Source organism: Bombina bombina, chromosome 6 (genome assembly GCF_027579735.1).
Source record: "Bombina bombina isolate aBomBom1 chromosome 6, aBomBom1.pri, whole genome shotgun sequence".
Lineage (NCBI taxonomy): Eukaryota > Metazoa > Chordata > Amphibia > Anura > Bombinatoridae > Bombina > Bombina bombina.
In genome coordinates, this window is record NC_069504.1 from 283073778 (window position 1) to 283090976 (window position 17199).

General features: G+C 40.3%; 1 protein-coding gene and 1 pseudogene across 1 annotated transcript in view; both read left to right on the plus strand.

The window, feature by feature from the left end:
- FGD6 (FYVE, RhoGEF and PH domain containing 6) overlaps window positions 1–17199 on the plus strand; it is a 269170-nt gene that overhangs the window by 243468 nt on the left and 8503 nt on the right. Inside the window, exon 20 of the mRNA XM_053716891.1 lies at window positions 11518–11666. Within this exon, the coding sequence (XP_053572866.1) occupies window positions 11518–11666 (149 nt within the window). The remainder of the gene's footprint in view (window positions 1–11517; window positions 11667–17199) is intronic.
- Window positions 14874–15890, plus strand: LOC128662869 (BSD domain-containing protein 1-A-like; annotated as a pseudogene).

Consider the following 17199-nt stretch of genomic DNA (forward strand, 5'->3'; position numbering starts at 1 on the left):
GAAGGTGTCGCTGCCTGGATGAAAATGGATGTCCAGACTTCAGGAACCGTAAGTAGATTTTATGGTGTTAGTTTTAGGTTTTTTTTTTTTTTTTTTAGGTGGGCTTTTTTTTTTAGATTAGGGATGGGCACCGTAAAAGAGCTGAATGCCCTTTTTAAGGACAATACCCTTACAAATGCCCCTTTAGAGGCAATGGGTAGCTTAGGCTTTTTTTAGACTTAGGTTTTTTATTTTGGGGGGTTAGTTGGGTGGTGGTTTTACTGTTGGGGGACTTTGTATTTTTTCTAGGTTAAAGAGCTGTTTAACTTAGGGCAATGCCCTAACAAAGCTACTGGTAGTTTAGTGTTAGGTTAGGGGGTGTTTTTATTTTGGGGGGGCTTTTTTATTTTTATAGGGCTATTGGATTAGGTGTAATTGTTTTTTATTTTTGATACTTTCATTTTTTTTATTTTTCGTAATTTTAGTGTTTGTTTTTTTGTGCAATGTTAGATTTTTTTAATTTTTTTGTAGTATTAGTTTTTTTTTTAATTTGTAATTTAGGTTTTTAATTTTTTTGTAGTGTTAGATTTTTTTAATCATGTAATTTAGGTTTTTTAATTTGTAGTTTATTTTATTAGAATAGTTATGTTAGGTTAATTTATAATTTAATGTTAGTTTTGTTTTATTTCACAGGTTTATATTTATTTAAAAATAGTTATATTGCAACTTTCAATTTAAAGTTAGAGGGGTGTTAGATTTGGGGGTTAATAGTTTAATTTAGTGTTTTGCAATGTGGGGGCCCGGCGGTTTAGGGGTTAATAGGTTTAGTTTATTAGTTACGATGTGGGGGCTGGCGGTTTAAGGGTTAATAGGTTTAGTTTATTAGTTATGATGTGGGGGCTGGAGGTTTAGGGGTTAATATTTTATTATAATGTGGGCGATGTGGGGGGCCGGCGGATTAGGGGTTAATAGGTTTATTTAATAGTCGCGATGTGGGTGGGCGGCAGATTAGGGGTTAAAAAGTTTAATATAGTGTTTGCAATGCAGGAGGATGGCGGTTTAGGGGTTAATAGGTAGTTTATGGGTGTTAGTGTACTTTGTAACATTTTAGTTATGAGTTTTGTGAAACATTTTTGTTTCGCAAAATCCATAACTACTGCTCTCAGATGGCGGAATGAATTGTATAGGCTGTAACGCAAGCCTTTTAGCCTGACCGCACAACCTGTAATACGGCGCTATGGAAAATCCTGCACTCAAACATCATTTTTTTCATTGCGGAATGGACATTGTGTTACAGGCTAAAATGCTTGCGGTATAGCTATACCACCGCGACTCGTAATATGCGTTCCCAGCAGTTCCAGCGCAATGGCCAATTTCTCCAACATAGGTGTGTCCGGTCCACGGCGTCATCCTTACTTGTGGGATATTCTCTTCCCCAACAGGAAATGGCAAAGAGCCCAGCAAAGCTGGTCACATGATCCCTCCTAGGCTCCGCCTACCCCAGTCATTCTCTTTGCCGTTGTACAGGCAACATCTCCACGGAGATGGCTTAGAGTTTTTTAGTGTTTAACTGTAGTTTTTCATTATTCAATCAAGAGTTTGTTATTTTCAAATAGTGCTGGTACGTACTATTTACTCAGAAACAGAAAAGAGATGAAGAATTCTGTTTGTATGAGGAAAATGATTTTAGCAACCGTAACTAAAATCCATGGCTGTTCCACACAGGACTGTTGAGAGCAATTAACTTCAGTTGGGGGAACAGTTTGCAGTCTCTTGCTGCTTGAGGTATGACACATTCTAACAAGACGATGTAATGCTGGAAGCTGTCATTTTCCCTATGGGATCCGGTAAGCCATGTTTATTACGATTGTAAATAAGGGCTTCACAAGGGCTTATTTAAACTGTAGACTTTTTCTGGGCTAAATCGATTGATTATTAACACATATTTAGCCCTGAGGAATCATTTTATCTGGGTATTTTGATATAATAATATCGGCAGGCACTGTTTTAGACACCTTATTCTTTAGGGGCTTTCCCCAAGCATAGGCAGAGTCTCATTTTCGCGCCGGTGTTGCGCACTTGTTTTTGAGAGGCATGGCATGCAGTCGCATGTGAGAGGAGCTCTGATACTTATAAAAGACTTCTGAAGACGTCATTTGGTATCGTATTCCCCTTTGGGTTTGGTTGGGTCTCAGCAAAGCAGATACCAGGGACTGTAAAGGGGTTTAAAGCTTAAAACGGCTCCGGTTCCGTTATTTTAAGGGTTAAAGTTTCCAAAATTGGTGTGCAATATTTTCAAGGCTTTAAGACGCTGTGGTGAAAATTTGGTGAATTTTGAACAATTCCTTCATGTTTTTTCGCAATTGCAGTAATAAAGTGTGTTCAGTTTAAAATTTAAAGTGACAGTAACGGTTTTATTTTAAAACGTTTTTTGTACTTTCTGATCAAGTTTATGCCTGTTTAACATGTCTGAACTACCAGATAGACTGTGTTCTGAATGTGGGGAAGCCAGAATTCCTATTCATTTAAATAAATGTGATTTATGTGATAATGACAATGATGCCCAAGATGATTCCTCAAGTGAGGGGAGTAAGCATGGTACTGCATCATTCCCTCCTTCGTCTACACGAGTCTTGCCCACTCAGGAGGCCCCTAGTACATCTAGCGCGCCAATACTCCTTACTATGCAACAATTAACGGCTGTAATGGATAATTCTGTCAAAAACATTTTAGCCAAAATGAACCCTTGTCAGCGTAAGCGTGGCTGCTCTGTTTTAGTTACTGAAGAGCATGACGACGCTGATATTAATATCTCTGAAGGGCCCCTAACCCAATCTGAGGGGGCCAGGGAGGTTTTGTCTGAGGGAGAAATTACTGATTTAGGGAACATTTCTCAGCAGGCTGAATCTGATGTGATTACATTTAAATTTAAATTGGAACATCTCCGCATTTTGCTTAAGGAGGTATTATCCACTCTGGATGATTGTGAAAATTTAGTCATCCCAGAGAAACTATGTAAAATGGACAAGTTCCTAGAGGTGCCGGGGCTCCCAGAAGCTTTTCCTATACCCAAGCGGGTGGCGGACATTGTTAATAAAGAATGGGAAAGGCCCGGTATTCCTTTCGTCCCTCCCCCCATATTTAAAAAATTGTTTCCTATGGTCGACCCCAGAAAGGACTTATGGCAGTCAGTCCCCAAGGTCGAGGGAGCGGTTTCTACTTTAAACAAACGCACCACTATTCCAATAGAGGATAGTTGTGCTTTCTAAGATCCTATGGATAAAAAATTAGAAGGTTTGCTTAAAAAGATGTTTGTTCAGCAGGGTTACCTTCTACAACCCATTTCATGCATTGTCCCTGTCACTACTGCCGCATATTTCTGGTTTGATGAACTGCTTAAGGTGCTCGATAGTGACTCTCCTCCTTATGAGGAGATTATGGACAGAATCAATGCTCTCAAATTGGCTAATTCTTTCACTCTAGACGCCTCTTTGCAATTGGCTAAGTTAGCGGCTAAGAACTCTGGGTTTGCTATTGTGGCGCGCAGAGCGCTTTGGTTGAAATCTTGGTCGGCTGATGCGTCTTCCAAGAACAAGCTACTAAACATTCCTTTCAAGGGGAAAACGTTGTTTGGTCCTGACTTGAAAGAGATTATCTCTGATATCACTGGGGGTAAGGGCCACGCCCTTCCTCAGGATCGGCCTTTCAAGGCAAAAAATAGACCTAATTTTCGTCCCTTTCGTAAAAACGGACCAGCCCAAGGTGCTACGTCCTCTAAGCAAGAGGGTAATACTTCTCAGGCCAAGCCAGCTTGGAGACCAATGCAAGGCTGGAACAAGGGAAAGCAGGCCAAGAAACCTGCCACTGCTACCAAGACAGCATGAAATATTGGCCCCCGATCCGGGACCGGATCTGGTGGGGGGCAGACTCTCTCTCTTCGCTCAGGCTTGGGCAAGAGATGTTCTGGATCCTTGGGCGCTAGAAATAGTCTCCCAGGGTTATCTTCTGGAATTCAAGGGACTTCCCCCAAGGGGGAGGTTCCACAGGTCTCAGTTGTCTTCAGACCACATAAAAAGACAGGCGTTCTTACATTGTGTAGAAGACCTGTTAAAAATGGGAGTGATTCATCCTGTTCCATTAAGAGAACAAGGGATGGGGTTCTACTCCAATCTGTTCATAGTTCCCAAAAAAGAGGGAACGTTCAGACCAATCCTAGATCTCAAGATCTTAAACAAATTTCTCAAGGTCCCATCGTTCAAGATGGAAACCATTCGAACTATCCTTCCTTCCATCCAGGAAGGTCAATTCATGACCACGGTGGATTTAAAGGATGCGTATCTACATATTCCTATCCACAAGGAACATCATCGGTTCCTAAGGTTTGCATTCCTGGACAAACATTACCAGTTCGTGGCGCTTCCTTTCGGATTAGCCACTGCTCCAAGGATTTTCACAAAGGTACTAGGGTCCCTTCTAGCGGTGCTAAGACCAAGGGGCATTGCAGTAGTACCTTACCTGGACGACATTCTGATTCAAGCGTCGTCCCTTCCTCAAGCAAAGGCTCACACGGACATTGTACTGGCCTTTCTCAGATCTCACGGCTGGAAAGTGAACGTGGAAAAGAGTTCTCTATCCCCGTCAACAAGGGTTCCCTTCTTGGGAACAATTATAGACTCCTTAGAAATGAGGATCTTTCTAACAGAGGCCAGAAAAACAAAGCTTCTGGACTCTTGTCGGATACTTCATTCCGTTCCTCTTCCTTCCATAGCTCAGTGCATGGAAGTGATCGGTTTGATGGTGGCGGCGATGGACATAGTTCCTTTTGCGCGCATTCATCTAAGACCATTACAACTGTGCATGCTCAGTCAGTGGAATGGGGACTATACAGACTTGTCTCCGAAGATACAAGTAAATCAGAGGACCAGAGACTCACTCCGTTGGTGGCTGTCCCTGGACAATCTGTCTCAAGGGATGATGTTCCACAGACCAGAGTGGGTCATTGTCACGACCGACGCCAGTCTGATAGGCTGGGGCGCGGTCTGGGGATCCCTGAAAGCTCAGGGTCTTTGGTCTCGGGAAGAATCTCTTCTACCGATAAATATTCTGGAACTGAGAGCGATATTCAATGCTCTCCAGGCCTGGCCCCAGCTTGCGAGGACCAGGTTCATACGGTTTCAATCAGACAACATGACGACTGTTGCATACATCAACCATCAGGGGGGAACAAGAAGTTCCCTAGCGATGGAAGAAGTAACCAAAATTATTCTTTGGGCGGAGTCTCACTCCTGCCACCTGTCTGCTATCCACATCCCAGGAGTGGAAAATTGGGAAGCGGATTTTCTGAGTCGGCAGACATTGCATCCGGGGGAGTGGGAACTCCATCCGGAAATCTTTGCCCAAGTCACTCACCTGTGGGGCATTCCAGACATGGATCTGATGGCCTCTCGTCAGAACTTCAAAGTTCCTTGCTACGGGGCCAGATCCAGGGATCCCAAGGCGGCTCTAGTGGATGCACTAGTAGCACCTTGGACCTTCAAACTAGCTTATGTGTTCCCGCCATTTCCTCTCATCCCCAGGCTGATAGCCAGGATCAAGCAGGAGAGGGCGTCGGTGATCTTGATAGCTCCTGCGTGGCCACGCAGGACTTGGTATGCAGATCTGGTGAATATGTCATCGGCTCCACCTTGGAAGCTACCTTTGAGACGAGACCTTCTTGTTCAGGGTCCGTTCGAACATCCGAATCTGGTTTCACTCCAGCTGACTGCTTGGAGATTGAACGCTTGATTTTATCGAAGCGAGGATTCTCAGATTCTGTTATCGATACTCTTGTTCAGGCCAGAAAGCCTGTGACTAGAAAGATTTACCACAAAATTTGGAAAAAATATATCTGTTGGTGTGAATCTAAAGGATTCCCTTGGGACAAGGTTAAGATTCCTAGGATTCTATCCTTCCTTCAAGAAGGATTGGACAAAGGATTATCTGCTAGTTCCCTGAAGGGACAGATTTCTGCCTTGTCGGTATTACTTCACAAAAAGCTGGCAGCTGTGCCAGATGTTCAAGCCTTTGTTCAGGCTCTGGTTAGAATCAAGCCTGTTTACAAACCTTTGACTCCTCCTTGGAGTCTCAATTTAGTTCTTTCAGTTCTTCAGGGGGTTCCGTTTGAACCCTTACATTCCGTTGATATTAAGTTATTATCTTGGAAAGTTTTGTTTTTAGTTGCGATTTCTTCTGCTAGAAGAGTCTCAGAATTATCTGCTCTGCAGTGTTCTCCTCCTTATCTGGTGTTCCATGCAGATAAGGTGGTTTTACGTACTAAACCTGGTTTTCTTCCAAAAGTTGTTTCTAACAAAAACATTAACCAGGAGATTATCGTACCTTCTCTGTGTCCAAAACCAGTTTCAAAGAAGGAACGTTTGTTGCACAATTTGGATGTGGTTCGCGCTCTAAAATTCTATTTAGATGCTACAAAGGATTTTAGACAAACATCTTCCTTGTTTGTTGTTTATTCAGGTAAAAGGAGAGGTCAAAAAGCAACTTCTACCTCTCTCTCTCTTTGGATTAAAAGCATCATCAGATTGGCTTACGAGACTGCCGGACGGCAGCCTCCCGAAAGAATCACAGCTCATTCCACTAGGGCTGTGGCTTCCACATGGGCCTTCAAGAACGAGGCTTCTGTTGATCAGATATGTAGGGCAGCGACTTGGTCTTCACTGCACACTTTTACCAAATTTTACAAGTTTGATACTTTTGCTTCTTCTGAGGCTATTTTTGGGAGAAAGGTTTTGCAAGCCGTGGTGCCTTCCATTTAGGTGACCTGATTTGCTCCCTCCCTTCATCCGTGTCCTAAAGCTTTGGTATTGGTTCCCACAAGTAAGGATGACGCCGTGGACCGGACACACCTATGTTGGAGAAAACAGAATTTATGTTTACCTGATAAATTTCTTTCTCCAACGGTGTGTCCGGTCCACGGCCCGCCCTGGTTTTTTTTTAATCAGGTCTGATATTTTATTTTCTTTAACTACAGTCACCACGGTACCATATGGTTTCTCCTATGCAAATATTCCTCCTTAACGTCGGTCGAATGACTGGGGTAGGCGGAGCCTAGGAGGGATCATGTGACCAGCTTTGCTGGGCTCTTTGCCATTTCCTGTTGGGGAAGAGAATATCCCACAAGTAAGGATGACGCCGTGGACCGGACACACCGTTGGAGAAAGAAATTTATCAGGTAAACATAAATTCTGTTTTCAGCATTAATAGCCGTACTGCAACCCTTGTAATCTAGCCGTATGTGAATATTCTAGTGATAAATTCTTTGGTTTTATGACACCACAGTCTGCAGCAGTGTCAGCTTGCACTTCACTTACCATTCTTTCTCTTTCCTGTTTTTCTAATTTCTCCTTTATCTTGGCCATATGTGTAACGGAGGGATTATGGATAAAGGGAGAGGGATTAAAAACTCTCCTATTTTGGGTATTTTTGCCTCTTCCTAATTGACTAGAGCTTAATCCAACATGTGGATGGCTCATGGACTTTCAACATCATGAAATAAATAAATTTATCAGGCAAGCATAAATTTAGATTTTTCATACACTTTGGAATCCTGATATTTTGATATACCTTATTCCTATTGGCTGAAAAATTTGAATCTGCCAATAGAATGAGATCTGCTTGAATCCTAGAGCGGCGATCATATGAAGAGGATGCTCCGCGACGGATGTCTTCAGGATGGACCCGTTCCGCGCCGCTGGGCTCAAGATAGAAGATGCCACCTTAATGAAGATAGAAGTGGCCGCCTGGATGAAGACTTCTCGCCGCCTGGATGAAGATAGTTCAAGCGGGACTTCAAAAACTGTAAGTGGATCTTCGAGGGTTAGTGTTAGTTTTTTTTATGTTTTTTTTTTTAGATTAGGGTTTGGGCTATTCCTAAACAAGCTAAATGCCCTTTTAAGGGCAATGCCCATTCAAATGCCCTTTTCAGGGCAATGGGTTGATTAGGTTTTACTTTATTTTTATTTTCTGGGTTTGGGGGGTTGTATACAGTTAGGGGGTGTTTGTTTTGTAGCAAAAGAGCTGTTAACTTTCGGGCAATGCCCTACAAAAGGCCCTTTTAAAGGGTATTACAATAGGAATAATTTTTATTGTTTTGTATAATTTCCTTTGTTTTTTTTTGTAATGGTAGGTTTTTTTATTTTTTGTAATGTTAAGTTTTAGTGTAAGGCAGCTTAGGTTTTATTTCACAGGTAAGTTTGTATTTATTTTAACTAGGTAGTTAGTAAATAGTTAATAACTACTTAGTGTACCTAGTTAAAAAAAATACAAACTTACATGTGAAATAAAAATAAAACCTAAGCTAGATACAATATAACTATTAGTTAGTTAGTTTATTTCACAGGTAAGTATGTATTTAGTTTTAAATAGGTATTATTTAGTTAATAATTGTAACTTTAGTTTAGCTTTATTTTAAATATGTTAACGTTAGGGGGTGTTAGGGTTTAATTTAGGTTGTTGCGATGTGGGGGGCTGGCGGTTTAGGGATTAATAGGTTTTGCGCCTTGAGACCCTCACGGGTGATTAGTTTGCACTCTATAAGTACCCAATAGTTTATTTAGTGGTAGTGATGTGGGAGGCCAGAGGTTTAGGGGTTAATACCTTTATTTAGTGGCGGCAATGTCGGGGAGCAGCGGAATAGGGGTTAATAACTTTAATATAGTGGCGGCGATGTTGGGGTGCAGCGGAATAGGGGTTAATAACTTTAAAATAGTGGTGGCGATATCGGGGGTGGCAGATAAGGGATTAACTTTTTTTTAGGTGGTGGCGATATCGGTAGTGGCAGATTAGGGGTTAATAATTGTAGGTAGGTGGCAGCGATGTCGGGGGCAGCAGATTAGGAGTGTTTAGGGTTTATGTTGGGGTGTTAGGTTTAAATGTAACTTTTATTTTCCCCATAGACATCAATGGGGCTGCGTTACGGAGCTTTTCATTCCGCGATCGCAGGTTTTAGACTTTTTTCTGACCCGCTCTCCCCATTGATGTCTATGGGGAAAGTGTGCACGAGCACGTCAAAACAGCGCTTAAATTGTGTGCGGTATGGAGCTCATCGCCACCATATCGCACGCACAAGCCGGCTGTTTCAAAACTTGTAATGGCTGCACTATAGGGGGTTAAATAATGCAACTTTTGCTGCGTTCGTTAGTTTCCCTATAGCGTGCATAACTCGTAATCTAGCTGTAAGAAAGGTAATGAGCTTTGCCACTCCTATATATATATATATATAATGTGAAGTTTCTTTTTATGCTACGTTTAGCTAAAACTACTCATAAGGTATCATGGTTACCTTAAGTGCGATCATATAAATGTTTAGTTGGGAGTATTTTTATGCCTTTGACAGGTTGATATTCTTTATTTTTAAAAAGTGAACCCGATCTGCTGCTACGTGTCTTCTTCTCTTCCTTTTTGCTTTAACATACCGTACTCCTACTAACAAGTACCCTGCCAGACAGTTATAGCTAGGTGTTATATAATGTTTATCAGTAACACAAATGCCATGTGGTGTGGTGCGGTGCGGTGCGATGTGCTATGCTGACCCTTTCCTATGTTCAGAAACTATATTTACCACCAAGATAATGGTTTATATAGACAAAAGCTTCAAGTTGTGCCTGTAGTTGCTATTTTATATTTACATAGATGACATTTATATACACAGTTTTAGTCTAGCTTACTTCAGAGATAGTTTACTGTTTAATAGTATAGAATCATTTTGACAGAATGGCATTTGCTATTTTTCTATGCCATGGTACTACACAATTATCCAAATAAGTATCCAAATTGGTAGATACGATTGAGGGTCATATATGGCATATACTTTCCTACCACTAGCATATATACAATACTGTTCTGTGGGATTTATCAAGTTTAAGTCTTCATAAGGTTATAATTTATCTTTAGTTTTAATTACTCTATAGTTTTTATATACTATGGATATTGGCTAATTATACTCTCTCCCTTTTTAACATGGGTTACCTTTATTATTTTTATCATATTTTATATATATACACCCACACATTTTTATATTCAAATATGCCACTATTCCATTGGAGTGATGAGACACTACTTTTTTTACAGTCTCATACGGTATAAAGGTTATAGTCTGTGCTGGGGGATATAGTTGCCCCTTTAAAACATGTTTAACCCTTAGATGTAGGTTCCCATAAACAACGCTTTAGGCTGAATTTGTAGCTGCTTTGTCATACTTATATGGATACTATTTAAGTTGTTGTTATTTAACTCCTGCTATATTCATATTACAACTTCCAAATCTCTGCCGTTTGGCTCCACATGCTCTTTCCCCCACTTTCCTACAGTACCCTGGGTACCTATTTAATCCCCAAAGGATACTTTTGCGGTTTCCCTCGAAAAATCCCGCCTCTAATATACTTTTTATTTTAGGACCTATTACGATACTGTCAGAGATTATATTACTATTTTAGTAGATTGGGGAAGACTATCTGAGATCAGGGAATATAATATCCAACTGGCATGCAATCCTAGCATAAAGGTTTCAATTTTCCAAAACATGGTTCTTTAAATTATCTTCTTCATCATGACTGGAGCCTGTCATCGACCCAAGGGCCCTGGGTGGAACCAGGTTCTAAACACTTTATATTGGATCATGATCATTATATTTATATAAGTTCACCCTATGTAGTTATTTGTATTGATAGTTTTGTTTCCGTGTTAACGGTTATATGTTTTTCTTTATGTTCCCTATACCCTATAATCTACACCTTGTTGTAATAGGTTCCTACCTTCTTTTTTCTTACTTTATATATACAACTACAAAATATTTATGATGAATAACCAAGATTTACAATATACATACCACAAGACATAAGTCTATTTCTCTCTTTCTTACTCAAAAGCCATATGGAGATTTTAGTTTTTGTGATACAGGTAATTTAAATTTATACTACTACGAATTTTACTATATGCAGATACGTTTCAAAGCCAGATAAAGATATCAGCTCTAGGTAACATATCTGTTCATATGACTATGTATTTCATATATTGTTGTGACTCATACAAAATACAGTTTTTGTACATTATACTTGAAAAATTCAATAAATATTAAAATAATAAAAAAAAAAGAAAATTGGACTTATGGTTGAGGTTAGGTATAGTAACCCCCTTGGGTGCCACTGAAAGGATTAATAGTCTGTATATCTGGTGCCAAGCCTGCACACGCATCAATGGTGTAGCAACGTGATCATTGCAAGATTATGGTTACTATATGTTGGCAGTGGCTAAATTGCTATTATTCAAAAGGGAAACCATTAAAAAGTAGTGATTGACTGTGCGCAGGGATGTGAGGTGTGCTTCCACCATTATTTCTATGTAATATGATTTTCCCAAGCCAGTTCTGTAGGCATTTACAATCATAGAAATTCTATTGAGATCAGTACTATATTGTAAAATGCTGCTGATTCTTCAGATGGGCAGATAGAAAATTATTTGTAACTGTGGATTTCTTTACTTCTGCAGGATATAGCAGCCTTGGAGAGCCAGCCTCTTCTAGGATTCACAGTCAAGGAAGTGAACGATGATAGTGTGGAATCCAACGTCATTCACCTACTGCACAAAAACACTTTATTTTATATCTTTAAAGCAGATGACGCACATACTACACAAAGGTATGTTGAAAATAGCTTTTTAAGCCTATGTCATTTTTTTTCCTTGACGGGCTGCTAAACAGTTATAGCACACTACACACAGTAGCTGTATTTTTCTATTACTTAAAACATGACTCTCCTATGGTTTTGTCATATCAAATTCTGCTTGATACATTTCAATAAACCCCTCTAACCAATATGTTACTTTTTTAAAGCTAAACCGATAGATGACATTATTTAGTATATAAGAATATACAATTATATAAGACCTTCATAAGTATAACACTAATATACACTGGGCAAAATGTTATCTTGTTTCTACAGCTCATTGCTTCCCATGACTTGGTCCTGTTTATTGAAAGGCTACACCCCTTCCCTAGTTCTCAGCAAAGTTTATAGTATTCAGCGCAGCACTAACATAACAATGAAACCAAAAGTTAAAAATAAAATGTGACAATAAGCTGCAGACAAAAATAACATAATCTTTACCACACCTGCAGTTTAGTTATCAATAAGATTGTGAGAGTCCAAGAGTCATTACATGTGAGAAAATCTCCTCCTGACCAAAAGGAGGGGCAAAAGATACCACAATACACCAGAGCTTTAAATGCCTCACACTTTCCATGACCTTCAGTCATTTTTTTTTTTTTATTAAGTTAGTTAAATTGTAGATTTACTTGTCATTCAGAGGGGTCCTCCAACTAATCTGAGGCCCATTTCCTCCATATAGTACACAATCAGTGGGGTAAACAAGGGGTTAAAAGTCAGACAGTGAAAGTGATCTTTTCTCAGTGGAAAAGGTGACAGGCCAAACAGGTGAAATGTGGATTAATCCATCAATCCACTGGGTTGTATATGCTGTTACTTGTTAAGATCCTTGGCATAATGGGAGCTCTTCTACTGGAAGGATGTTGTTGCAGTTGGGGTAAGCACAGTGGATGAAGGTGCCGACAGGTAGGAATTTTCCCCTACATAACCCACCGGCTATTAGTATAAATATGAATCACATAATCTGGGGACATATATTTGTACACCATACAATTTGTATTAGCAGTTTGCAGCACTTTGAAGCACTTTTTTAAATTCTTAGTTTATTAGGTTACCGGTTAGCGTGGTCGGCATTAGCAAGCTCTGAAGTTACTGCTGAGCTATACGTAGTCTGTTTCTCTCACCTGCGTTAAAATATTCATGTTTCCTTCTGGTTTCTTGGCTTTAGTGCTCACCGGTAGTGAAGGCTCTCTAAGGTTTAACCATTTTAGAGTGCTTTTTAGCTCACCTTTCTGTTTTATTCCTTTCTTGTTCCTGTAATGCTGTAATTTCTCAGCGTGTAAGGAGAAGCTGTTAGGACAGGTGTAGGTGGTAAGGTACTCTAATCATCAGAGTTTTGTTTTGCATTGGGGTATAACAGTATGTTATGATTTTGTTACTGTTTTCCCTCTCTCCTGCTACAGTTAAGCAAAAAGTTAAAAAAAAAAAGATAAATTCTCATGCCTGATATAATTTCTGAACTTATTTCTAAAGAATGGCAGAAACCAGGTACTCCTTTTTTTCTGTATCATGTTTAAATCTATGTTCCCTCTCCCTTCTTCTAATACAGATATTTGTAAAACTATTCCTAATGCGGATGCAGTTTTTTCCACACTTGTCAGGTGCACTACTATGCCCTTGGAAGATACTTCCTCTTTTAAGGATCATTTGGATAGAAAATTTGAGGGTTTTCATAGACATACCTTTCCACTTGCAGGTTTTATGTTTATGCCTGTTGTCATTGTTGCCTGTGTAGCTATTGCTGTTTGTCAAACAATCTTTCGGAACTTATTTCTGGGGAAACACAGGATGAACACAGGACCGCATAAATTTGTGATGCAGCAGTGGAAATTATTTGCATCAATGCTTTATGACTTAAATCTTGGTCTGCTGATATGGTTTCTCAATGCAGATTACTTTCTTTTCCCTTTCAGGGTAAATCTCTGCTTAGACCAGGATTGGATGCTATTATTGATACTGTCCAAAGATAAAAAGTCTATGGGTAAGCTTAGATCACTAAGATATTTTAGTTATTTTATCAGTCTAAGAATCGGAAAGATTCCTCCTTTGCCCAGAGTTCTGACTACTCCAAATTTTCCGGGAAGTCCAGTACTTCTTGATCTACAAACAGACTAAGAAAATCACCCCAGCCTCCAAGTCTGCATGAAGCTGAGGCCCCCATGCAAGATAAATCTCTGATGGGGCCAGATTTCAGACTTCTTTTCATTTTTTTGTATAGCTGTTAATTTAGCTGTTTGGCTTAAAGCCTTAATTCATAAGGCATATTTGATTGCAAAGAAGTCTCCCCCAGAGTGCATTGCTGCTCATTCTACTAGAGGAGTTGCCACTTCTTGGAACTTTCATAATTGGACTTCTATTTATCAAATTTGCAAAGCAGCTTCTTTGTCATATTTGCACACTTTTCTGAAGTTTCATCACTTTTGATATGTATGTGTCTTATAAGCTGTTTTTTTGCCAGGAAAGTACTGAAGGCTGTAGTGCCTGATTAGTAACATGCCAGCCTTTACAGTTTGTCCCCCCCTATTTCATAGTGATCTTGTGGACTTCACTGCTTGGGTATTGATTCCCACATTTGATGACTCTTGGGCTCTAGCCATCATGTTTTCCTGATAAATTAATTTATTTCAAGAAGAGACCATGAGCCTCGTCCTTTTTGCTCAGGTGGCGGCAGTGCTTGTTTTAAACTTCTCTTGCCCTTCTTTATCTTCCCTGCGTTTCTGTTTCCTCCATCGACATGACTATATGTATGACTGAGGATTCATGGTAGGGATTTAAAGCTTTGCTGTATTGTGGTATAGTTTACCTCCTTCTAGTGGTCAGGAGGGGAATTTCCTACATGTGATGACTTGTGGATTAAGTCTTGTTGGCTTTCACCATCATGGAATAAATTAATTTATCAAGTAAGCATACATTTTTATAAAGATTACCTAATGTTATTTGTGTAGCATATGATTTGCATCCCTCATTGGTAGTGATGTGTTTAAATAAGATTTGCGTGCTGATAGTCATTATTTCTATGTAAACATTATTTTATTAAAACTAGGACCACATCACAATGAAAACGGTCCTTTATTATACCAGAGCAACCATTTTGTATTTTTTTAGGGAGGCGATATATATATATTTTTTTTAAATCAGATTATTAAATTGGGAAGATTTTGCAATACATCAGAATATATAATTCCATGAATTCTAAAAGAATGATGTGGGGTGATGTCACGGGGCCACAATGGCGGAAGGGGAGGATGGGGGCTGGTGGAAAAGCTGGATACAGCAAAGTTACAACAGTGTGCGAGAAAAGTCTGCAGAGGCTCTGGAGTTTATGAAGCGCGACCTGTCGGAATTCACTCGTATTCTGCAGCAGGACACAGCCTGTACTATTGCAGCCACGGCCAGTGTGGTCAAGGAAAAGCTGGCAGTGGAGGGATCATCTGGGACCACAGAGAAGATGAAGAACAGAGTGTACATTCCGAAGAGCCTGGGTGGGATTTAGAGGAGGAGGAAATGACAGAAGTGACCTCGACTCCTGGTTTAAATTTAGAAGAGACGCATAGGACAGCAGAATCGGTTATTCCCACTCTCCATGTTGAAGTAACTTCTGAAGAGCAGGTTGAGCAAACCAGAGAACCCCCTTGTGCCACAAGCCCCTCCTGAGAGTAGTGAGAGTGTATCCCCTGTAACTCAGATTTTTAATCCAGATTACCAGAGTTCAGCCACTCCCACAGAGCCTAGTGCCATCCCTGTCACATGTACACAGGAACTGCTTGAAACAAAGTCACAGGAAATCTCCACACAAGTTTCTGCTGAACAGTCAGTGTCTAAAATACCTGCACGGGTGGTACCACAGAAAGAGGACCCACCTTCTGACTTGAGGGTATTTGAATTAAACAGTGATAGCGGTAAATCGACCCCTTCTAACAATGGGCAAAAGGGTTCTAGCACAGACGTCAGTGAGGATTGGGAGAAGGATTTTGACATGATGGAGGAGGAGGTTCAACAGGCCTTGTCTCGAGTAGAGTTATCTGGAGAGGTGGAAGACGAAGACTGGGAGAACTGGGAATAATTCTGGTAAAAGGCTGATGAGGTTTCACTGCTCTATGACCTTAGACACTACAGAAAAAGCCTGAGCCTTTACCTTCCTCCTGTCACCACCATTGCCTTCCATGCCCACTCAGCAATCAAAGCAAGTTTCTCTGGTTTCTGATGAAATGCTTGTGCAATGCCGCCCCCTGCACATTCGCGGCCAATCGGCCAATAGCAGGGGGTGTCAATCATCCTGATCGTATCCGATCGGGATGATTGACACTATCCTCAATAACATTCACTAATAGATAAAAGCAATAGGTTATCCATAGTGTGTTGGGAATTACACTGACATGGTATTACTGCGTATTGTATTTATTATCATTGTTTTTTCTTTTTTTAATCATCATATTTTATCCTTTGTATTAAGGAGTTATTCTATATGATCAGTATAGTTCGCTCATTCTATGTTATAATTAGCACTGGCACAGACTACATGCAGCTCATAGGCTGCTATAAGTAAAGCAGTAGAGCTACTGCAGTGCACAAGGAGAGATGCATTTATTATATAGCATATATCAAAGTAATGTCAATACTGGGGCCGTACGACATCTCATTATGCACGCTCCTCAGAGCCTAAAGAGGAGAACAAGATCGTACTTACCAATCAGCAGCTTTTTTTAAAAAAAAAATTGTTCTACAAAGTAACATGAGAGTAGTATGCTGGGGCTCTAGCATGTTGTTGACTCTTTAAAGGGATAGTCTAGTCAAAATTAAACTTTCATGATTCCGATAGAGCAGCAATTTTAAGCAACTTTCTAATTTAACCTATTATCAATTTTTCTTCATTCTTTATTTGAATGTAAGCTTAGGAGCCGGCCCTTTTTAGGTTCAGCACCTGGGTAGCGCTTGCTGATTGGTGGCTACATTTAGATCAGAAAGTGCTACCTAGGTGCTGAACCTAAAAAGGACCGGCTCCTAAGATTACATTAAAAAAAAAAGTTACCAAGAGAACGAAGAAAAATTGATCATAGGAGTAAATTAGAAAGTTGCTTAAAATTGCATGCTCTAGGGGTTCCGGTGGAGTAGGAGCTCAACAGGTGTTGCTGAGCCCACACCTCCAGCCACACACATACTGGCGGTGGATTGTTTTGCGCGCCTGCTCCAAGTCTTGGGGCTCTTTGTAAGGACAGCTTGGTAAAAGCAGCTCTGGAACCCTTTTACCAGTGGCCCACCATCCCACTGGTTCATACTAACTCTTTTTCATTTGCCTGGACTCAACTTGTCTCTATTTTGACTTACCCAGCCTAAAAACTATCTCTCATCACGTTACCTACCTTCTTTGCTTTAGACTGTATCTCCCTCCTCCTTCAAACTAAACTCTGCCACTCCGCTCAAACTTCAAACCTTATCTCCCCCACTCCGCCTGTAGCCCTCGCCAGGAAAAATTTCAGCATCTTTGACCACTCTGTTATTACCTGAA